This window comes from Eucalyptus grandis, chromosome 10 (assembly GCF_016545825.1).
Source record: "Eucalyptus grandis isolate ANBG69807.140 chromosome 10, ASM1654582v1, whole genome shotgun sequence".
Classification (NCBI taxonomy): domain Eukaryota; kingdom Viridiplantae; phylum Streptophyta; class Magnoliopsida; order Myrtales; family Myrtaceae; genus Eucalyptus; species Eucalyptus grandis.
In genome coordinates, this window is record NC_052621.1 from 28,045,944 (window position 1) to 28,055,521 (window position 9,578).

The 9,578-nt window shown below is 41.3% G+C and overlaps 1 protein-coding gene across 1 annotated transcript; it reads left to right on the plus strand.

Annotated features, from left to right (window-relative positions):
- Positions 1-1,776: 1,776 nt before the first annotated feature.
- Positions 1,777-4,662, plus strand: LOC104422585 (protein CREG1). The gene is made up of 6 exons (XM_010034950.3): positions 1,777-1,996; positions 2,541-2,576; positions 2,684-2,885; positions 3,640-3,718; positions 3,857-3,974; positions 4,474-4,662. The coding sequence occupies exons 1-6, from the start codon at positions 1,830-1,832 to the stop codon at positions 4,496-4,498; spliced, it is 627 nt and encodes a 208-aa protein (XP_010033252.2). The 5' UTR covers positions 1,777-1,829; the 3' UTR covers positions 4,499-4,662.
- Positions 4,663-9,578: the final 4,916 nt, after the last annotated feature.

Sequence of the window (9,578 nt, forward strand, 5' to 3'; positions counted from 1 at the left end):
CATTGCTTCAAGAAATTGGGATTGGAAAGCTACAGTTTCAAAATAGGGGTAAACTATCACCTTAGGGATAGAGAGGAACTCACATTGGGTGAGAGAGCCTCCACCTTCTTATTAAAAAAAAATGCAAATAAGTACTAAAATTACGTTTAAAAGTACAATTTTATGATGTATATTAGCGCTATTTGAGCGACACAGAGGTAATTTTAGGTATTGCTCATCCAAAAGACTTTGATTCCTCTCTCTGAAGAATTTATCGCTTAATTAGACCAATTAAAAGTTTTATAACTTGTTTTTTTTTTTTTTTTTTTAAAGAAAGTTTTATAACTTGTTAATACCTAAGTTTTTGCCTAAAAGTCTTTTTTACATATTTCAAAAAAATATTGAAAAAATTGCACAAGTCCACAATTTTATGTCAGGAAAGCAATTTAATTTGCGTTTGTTTGTATTCTTTTTTTTTGTTTTTAAACACTTTTTCTGTTTTTTTTTCGGGAACAAAAAGGAATGTAAACGCGTTTGGGTGCGTTTCTGTTCCTTTTTGTTCTTTTGTTCCTGTGAACAAAAAAGAAATGTAAACAAAAACACAAATTTTGTGTTTCTTGTTTCAAACACTTTGAGAAATACTTTTTTTTTTTTCTTTTTTATCTTATTTTCTTGTTCTTTTCTTTTGGCCTGGCCGCCGGCCTCGGCCATGGCCGCGACCGGCCAACGAGGGTCAGCCTCGGCCTCGCCCACCACGGCGAGGGCTCGCGTCCCCGGCGAGGCCGAGGCTCGCCGTAGCCGGGCGAGGGTCGGCTCGCCATGGTCGGGCGAGCTCGAGCTCGCCAGGATCCGGCGAGGCCGAGGCTCGCCGCCGCCGGGCGAGGTCGGCCTCGCCGGATCTGGGCGAGCTCGAGCTCGCTTGACCATGGCGAGGCCGAGCTCGCCCGCCGGCGGCGAGCTCGGCCTTGCCGGATCAAGGCGAGGCCGACCTCGCGCCGGCCCGGGCGAGCTCGATCTCGCCTGGGATCCGGCGAGGCCGAGCTCGCCGGCCGGCAAGCCTCGGCCTCGCCGGATCGGGCGAGTCGGCGCCGCCGGGCGGTGGTCGGCGAGGCCGCGCCGTCGGGCCGGGTGAGCTCGGCCTCGCCGGATCAAGGCAAGGCCGGCCCTCGCGCCGGTCGGCCGCCAAAAGAAGAAAAAAAAAAAATGAAAAAGAAAAAAAGAAAAAAAGGAAAAATAAGAAAAAATAAAAAATAAAAGAAATAAAAAAAATTATCCAAATTTACCAAACATGTTTCTATTTATTTTTTTCCCCTAAACAAGTTTACCAAACGCGTTTTTTTGTTCGAAATTGTTTCCAGAACGTAAAACACTTTTTTCTATTTCTCGTTCTTAACAATTTTTAAACGTAAACGTTACCAAACGCGCCCTTAGTCATCGAAATACAAAATTACCATTCGTATATTATAGACTTAGGATCATATGACATGTAAAATCGTAGTCAAAGTTTTATTTTCTTGTCCAAAATGATGATTTTAGGAAAAAAATATTATTTAAGGTGCGTCGCATGCATATTTGTGGTAGATTATCTCACAGAACTTATTTTCCTCGGAGGCTTCCAACAAGGCATTTGTTTGATGGTTGCCCAAAATGGCTCCAATCATTTTTTTTATTTACACACATTTTCTACGGTGGGTAATTTAATATTACCGTAAATCCACGGACGTGCATTTACGGTAATAAACCAACCATTTTACTTTCCGCGTGTGTGTGTGTCTCTATATATAATACATATATGTGTATATATCGATATATCTCCACACCGGCGCTTGTTTTGAGGACGAAGGAGGAGCATGGAAGTCAAAGCCTGGTCTCGGGTCCTATGTTCGATCCTGTTCCTCGTCGCCGGGTTTCGGCTGTCCGAACAGGCCCGACCGCTCTCCGTCTCGAAACCCGACCCGGATGACGCCGCCGCCACGGCCAGGTGGCTCGTCTCTCAGAATTCGTGGGGCGTCCTGAAGTAAGGCGTCTTGCCATCTCGTCCTTCGCCCGTTCCCCTTTTTTCGTCGTCTCTTCGATTGCTTCTCGTCTCGGTAGAATCGAATTGTCGCTCTTCTCGGTGAATCCGTAGAAGTAGTTTTCTCGATGATTGAGCAAAGCAAAGTGATCGGTGCAAATGATTCATCGTTCTTGCAGGTGTAACTCCATAAAGTTCAGCTGTCCAATTTGAAATTTCTAGTCTTTATCTCCTGTTAGAGATGGGTGTCTGTCCCTACCGTGTGAATTTGATGACAAGTTCTGTTTTTTTTTAATTAATGGGGAGGGGGATTTCGGATTTCAAAGGCATAATGGAGAGCAGGAATGGGTAACTTTCTATAGAAGCTAGCGCGAGGTGCAAGAAAATATCGGATTGGCCGAGTTCGATTCATTGTGATATTGCAAATGGTTGAATCATGATTCCTCTGTTGATTGATTAACATACTGGGCAGTGGTTAATTTTGCTTTTGATTGTCTGTTTTTTGTCGCTGTTAACGGAAGTCAAATTTGCTGTTTTGATTGTGCAGCACCATCTCTGGCGATTTGGGAGGAGCACCGTTCGGGTACTCTTTGCTTGTCCTGATTATAATCTTGCGAGTTTGCTTATTCATGCCTCCGTTGATGAGAATTCATTTCGGTCGTTCTACTTATTCGTGCCTCTGTTGCTCAGGAATGTGGCCTCATTTAGCGATGGGCTGCCTAACGAAGGAAGGGGCATCCCGTACTTTTACTTGACAACTCTCGATCCAACTGCAAAAAATGCGTTGAAAGATGAGAGGGCTTCATTTACAGCTAGCGAGTACCCTATTGGGACCTGTGGGAAGAAAGACCCTATGAATCCCTCTTGTGCAAAGATCACGCTAACTGGAAAGGTGCATTACTTTCAGTTTAGTTGTTATTGGGATCCTGTGACTGTGGAAGCTTGTGAATTGTCTGAATGTTTTGCACACTGGTCGATTAAGGTTTTATTTTAGTGTCTTAAGCTTTTGAAATAGCCATAAGCAGGTGTCGAGCTCCCCAGTTGGCATTGGAAATGATGCGTGAAATATGAGCAAATATGCCACGTGGAGACCACGTCGGACTTCCAACAGATGAATTCCCCCCATGGGGAGCTTAAGATTTGATTGGGGCTTTTGTAAAACCTTAAAATCAATCCAAATAACACCTAAGTCCTCAATTGGCCAACCGTCAAGACACTATTTCTGTTTCTAGCTTATTCTGTCTTCACTGAGTTACTCCATGTAGATTTTGTGTGTCCTGCGAAGTCATATTTTACTTGCTGTATTCACTAACTAGAATCTGTTAGGCATGTAATGGCCTATGCAAAAATATATTTGTTGGCCATAAAACTGCATACAAGAATCTTTCACATTATTGTTCTTGCCAACGAGTGTAATCAAGAGGGACTTGAATTATGATTAGCAAGTGCAATGTTGGGCCTGTAGCTGGATATCTCCAGAACCTGCTTGTGCAAGAGTAACATTTGTACTTTAGTCTAACGGCTAGTCTGTCTGCACCTTTCATGAAATCTGTTTGAGTACAGCTATTTAGGTTTGTTACATGTACTGACGAGCAAGATTGTCAGCTAATTTGTGGGAATTTTTTTTTTTTTTAAATGTTTTTCAGCTGAAGCCAGTTGACCCAAAGTCTGAAGAAGCAGAATATGCTAAGACTGCCTTGTTCTCAAAGCATCCAGAGATGAAGGGTAACTAGACAAACTCGAACTTTTCTAGTGGCTATCTGGCCCTTGGTTTTGATGAATTATATACATCCACGCAACTTTGACGATATCTGTTGCTAACAATATCATCCTCTGATGTTGAACTTCATGGTTGGTTGACAGACTGGCCAAAGGGTCACAACTTCCAGCTCTACAAATTAGAAATCAAGGATATATTTTTGATTGATTGGTTCGGTGGTCCTAAACCTCTGACTTTGGAGCAGTATCTGCACGCCAAGATGTAAGTCCTAGCGTGATCATACCATGCTTTGTCAGTCTGAAGGGATAGAGTTCATTTCAACATTGCAGTTATTGAATTTCAGTCATAAGGCAAGGGTTTGGCCGAGTGGCGGCTGCTAACCGTGATTCTCGTCCGACTCCAAAACCTACTCCTAACAAGTTGCAGGCTTTTCAGCCCTTGTGCGTTAGTGCACTTCGGTTTTTCAGCAGGTTTCTTCAAATAGCCCAACAATACAATAAAGTAGGGGTTATACCTAGTTGTAGCTAGCTAGCGAGCTAGCCTTTTCCCTAACTAGTAAAGGGCTGCTAGTTGTAGCGCGTGTTGTTATTAAGACCAAAATGTCCTGTCTTCCCCTTACTGTCTTACCCATTTTCAAATTGACTAGCATAAAGAGGGAAGAAAAGGGCTTTGGGTGAATTTGACTGATTAGTTTCCCCAATTGATGTTTTACAGTTGATCTTTCTTTAACAGCCATTAACTTGTATTCTTTGATGTGCAGGAACAAGTTTAATTTCATCAGATGATACCCCATGTCTGCATCGGAGCTATTAAAATGTGAAGCATAATATACTGTAAAGTAAGGTGAACATCAAATGCCTTGTTGTACCCCCGACTCACTGTTTCATACTACTGTTGATAAATAAATTCTTGATCAATTATTTATCCAACAAGATATTTCCTCCGTCAATCCATCATATTAAAAATAAGCACACATCGTCATACGATGGATAATAAGGCATAAAGAGGATTCCTGCAACAGCCATCTCTAGTTGCGCTCGTTTTAAAGTTGAGCTATTTCATAAACTTGCTCCTGCATGGTGAAACTTGATGTCCTTTCGTCACTTTTGGACCCTTAGCATCTCTCTCTCTGATTCCTAGATTGCCTTTTCTGGTTTCTGCAATGTTGCTATTTCAATTGTGGGAACTGCAACTGCTGGAAAACTGATTCAACTCGATCGAAGGGAAATGAAAATGCCTTGTTAATGCGAGTGGGAACTTCTGTTCAGGTTTGCTACAGTGTATCTGGCATTCTGTTCAGTGTTTGCATCACTGTCAACAAGAAGCCAGAATGACCAAACTGCATCATAATCACAAAAAAGAGATTGGCAAAAGAAGAACGAAGAACTTGCGCGACTTATTTGCTTTAGAAAACCCTCATCAAAGTTCATCACCTAATGTCATTCGAGTGCAGACACAATGGGGGGTGATATGGTGCACTTACTAGTCCATGATTAAGGCATGATTACGTTGTAAATCCTTAATCATTCCTTATAATTCGCGTCGTGTCTCGTGACTCGACAGTGCTGTATCAGTAAGGTAGAACGTTCGCCGGATGTGATCAGACTTTTTTACGAAGAATTCTATCAGGAAGACACCAATTTTCAACTTCGTCGAATGGATAGTCAAAACTGTCCATGGAAAATATCATCAGCAGGAGAGGGAAGACTCCTTGATTAGCGGCTTGATTAAGGGCACTGATCTTATAGGCATCTATATTTCGTCCTCCTGCTGCTTCCCCAGGGACCAAGTAGCTGTCATCGGTTCAAGTTTCGTCATCGATGATGAAGGGGGGACAACCTAGATCGACTTTTAACTGCAGACTAGTTTTGCTTTTCTGAGGGAATCTGCCACGAACGTCCGAAGAAATTGTCATGGAAAATTCAGTTTCGGGATCGTGTGATATTCCCTATTCTACTGACCCGAGGTAATTTCTTGAATACCTCTCTCCTCCCCACTCGACTTTGTGTCACCTCGGCATGACGCGTCCATAGACCGTTGTAGGATTCGCCCTATCTAGTTCAATCGAATGGAGCCCAGCTCCTCCTGCTAAGAAGCTCGGGTTTGCTGAACACCCATCACGAGACCTATACCGAAATGAAAAACGATAATATGCGATCTGCCGTGGTGGAGATCGATAAAGAACTGTGCAGAGGTTGACGTGCGGATCTGAAAGTGAGACTGCGAAACCGTTCGGTGACGGTGGTACCGGTGGTGATGGAGACGGTGGTCACAATGGCAAGAAGTCGAGGACAACTAAGGCAGCAGGGGAGGCAATCTACCGAGGTTAATGGGGACAGACGTTACAGTTGTTCTGCGGTGATGTCGAAAGCACATGGGCAACTACCACCCAGGTGGAGGACAGCCTTGGCATGCTGCTAATCGCATGGACGTAATAAACCGGTGCAGTCCCTACCTTTATCATCTCAATAATGTCCTAAATCTCTCTCCACTTTCTACTAAACTTAGCGTGGCCCGTCAAACAGGGTGGGTGGGTCAGGTCGGATTTGAATTGGATTGAAAATAATTCAATTCAAACTGATATATCTAATCCATTTTGATCCACTTCCATACAATATAAATATATTGAGTCATACTCAATCGACCCATATTGCTAAAATGAGTCCATATATAATCCAATCTTGGAAAACCATACTCAAATTGAGGCGAGAACGTGAAGTCAACAAGATCAAGATCAAGTGAGAGCGAGAAAAAGTGGAAAGAATTTTAGAGAAAAGTCGAATCTAAATAAGTTATGAACCCATTTAATACATATATTATTTTGAACTTTAACATTATAAATTCATCTATAACTCACTTATTGGATATAGTTGACCCATATAACAACTCGGCTCATTCAATATCGGTTGAGAAATGGGATTATAACTCATTTTGACAGATTTACCTCTCTAAGATAAGCCATTTAGCTGTCACCATCGATTCCGTTTCGAGCACTATCATCATAAACCGCCTGTCTAGTTCAATTGAATCAAGTTACGCTTCTCTAACATTCTTGAGCTTGACTCCGCCTGCCTGGATCAATTAAATCGAGTTAAGCTCCTCCAACATTCTCGAGCTCCTTGCGGTATGACCGAGCTCGACTCCATGGGAGACCCTCGACGCTATCGAGATCCTGATTAATGGTGTGAACCCAAACCCTGATAGATGGTGGTGATAATAATGGACGCTTGCATCCAAAAGGGAGGTCTAGAGCTGCGATCAACCATGATGATGGTAGGTTGAGATGCAGGGGTTGACGTACATATCTGAAAGTGAGACTGTGAAATAACGATGGTGATATTACCTGATGTCGGAGAAAGTGGCAACGAGAGGGAGGGAGGGGGTGGGGGGTGGGAGAGGGAGAGTGAGAGGGAGGGAAAGATTAACTTAGGGTTTTTTTTTTTTTTTACCTTGATGTTAGATTCTCAAATGTTGCATAATGTAAAAGGCACATGAATGACTACCTTTTAGGGGATAGCAGCCTAAATGATCCCATCAAGTTGCTGAATTCCACTGTTTAGTTTTGCGCAAAAATACTATTTTGTTTTCAGTCTAGCAAATTTCAATGAGTGCCTGTAAGTGCCCAAAAAGCTATTGGTGGAAATATTACGGGTGACTTTATTTTCAAGTAAATTTTAAGAAGCTTGCAAACGCTTTCATAAAATTATCAAATTTTAAATGATTTGCAAGTTAGTAATTTTTGTGCAAATTTATCAATTTTCATTTGCTTAATTTACCAACGCTTTGAACTTACTAATTCTTATATGAAATTACAACTTTAAATTTGAGTGATTTACTAACTTTTTTTTCAGATCAAATTACTAAATTATTTTGGATTGCTAACTATTATTTGAGTTATTTATTGATATTTAAATTTGTAAGTTTATATAACTTTTTCTTTCCGACAAATTATTTTTTCTTTTGGTTAGTAGCCCATTATATCTACACCACACGGTCAGATTATCAACTATCATTTAAGTTACTTGTCGACTTTATTTGATTATTTGATTTTGTCGAATTTGTCAATTTTTCTTATGTTTTACAAACTTTTATTCGCATTTCTTAGTAACATTTTAAACTTATCGAGTTTTTTTTCAAATCATCAACCTCAATTAAAGTGACTTTCCATCTTTTCTCTGATCAACTACCGATTGGTTGTGTGTTATCAACTCATTCCGGTTACTTGTAAAGTCTATTTTTTCTTTTAATTACTCACCTTTCTTATCTTTAACCAATTTCTTTTATCTTTCTTAAGTACGCCTTAAATTTACCAACTCTTATGTGAAATTACTACATTTAATTTAAAAGTCGATATAATTTGATTCATCAACTTTTCTATTGGTAGTCTCATACAATGGTTGTTAAATTTAACACATTGGTGAAAAAGTTGTTGATAACCCTAATAGGAGAAAAACTAGTAAAACATGCAAACAAAGGTTGGTGAATTCATACAAGAGAATTAAATATATGACATTTAGAAGAGAGACAAATACAAATTGGTAAATGATAAAAAAAAGATTTAAATTTGAAAAAAAAATAAACGTTAGTAAGGAACTTAAATTAGATTATAAAGTGTAACAAAGACTTAGTATTATCATAAAATAGTCGGTAAATTACTCATAACTTACCAAAAGAACTCTTAGGGAGATCGATCGGCACAATTACAAAACTCATCTTTCTAACAAAGCAGTAACTTTTTTCTAATTAAACCAGTAAATTTTTCTGAAATCGCATCTCTTACATCTAACGGTAGGAATACGGCAGAGACTTTCTGGCTGTGCATGGGGTCAAGGCACCTAGAAGCACCACCAAAATTATCTATAAAGCTGGCTGGCCCTTGGCTCCTAGAGAGCGACTCTCACTCTCACTCTCTCTCTCTCTCTCTCTCTCTCTCTCTCTCTCTCAAGAAGAGAGAGAGAGAGAGAGGGGCACAGAAAACTTGAACGTATTTTTCTTGCTTTTCCCTATCTTTCAACGCCGAAGCATCATCATGTCCCCGCCCACCCTCTTTCTCCTCCATCCCCATCATGATTTTTCCTTTCGCAGCTTCCCCTATATCGTGCGCACAACCCGCAACCGCAGCCCCTGTCTCCCCGCGAAATCATCACCGCCATCATTACCAGCAGCGACTAAAGGAGAAATAGAGGGGGTCAATGAAGGGGAAACCGAAAAAGGGAGGTCAAAGTTTAAGCAAAGCTTAAAGTGGGAAGGGCGTTGATCGCTTTTGAACGGGGAACAGAAACCCTCGCCCTCCTCAGAAACAGGTGCTCTCGAGAGCTGCTTCATTTCTCTGCTCTCTCTCTTTGGGGAATCAAGCGTCTTGGTCCGACTGTTACCGCTTTTGTTGATAGATCTGTAACGCCATCAATCACTGTATGCAAACGTATACATGCCCTTAGGGTAGCTGTAGATGTTTGTGCTTTGTGCATGGGTTTTCTTCTGCTCGGTTTGACCTAATAAACTGCCACCATGTGTTCTCTTGTTTTTCATCGTTTCCTCCCCCTCCTTGTGGAGGGCTCTAGGGTTTGCAGTAGTAACAAGTTCCGGTGTATTATACTAGGTCAAGGATCTGTCTGCCACGAGAGATCACTTGGGATGTCTGCTCTTGAATGGATTATGTAAAGTAAACTTCTCTTCATGCTTTGTATTGTAGTTTCCTTTTGTCCAGACGAGATCTGAGTGTGAATGAGATGGGAAAATGAAAGACACATCCGATGGTCGAGAGACGGGAGAGCGATTATCGATCCTTTGTTTCTCCGTTGACGATACGGGAAGCCCGCTTTAGGTTGGTAAGTCATGAGCTCACACGGTGCGTCACTAATTTCA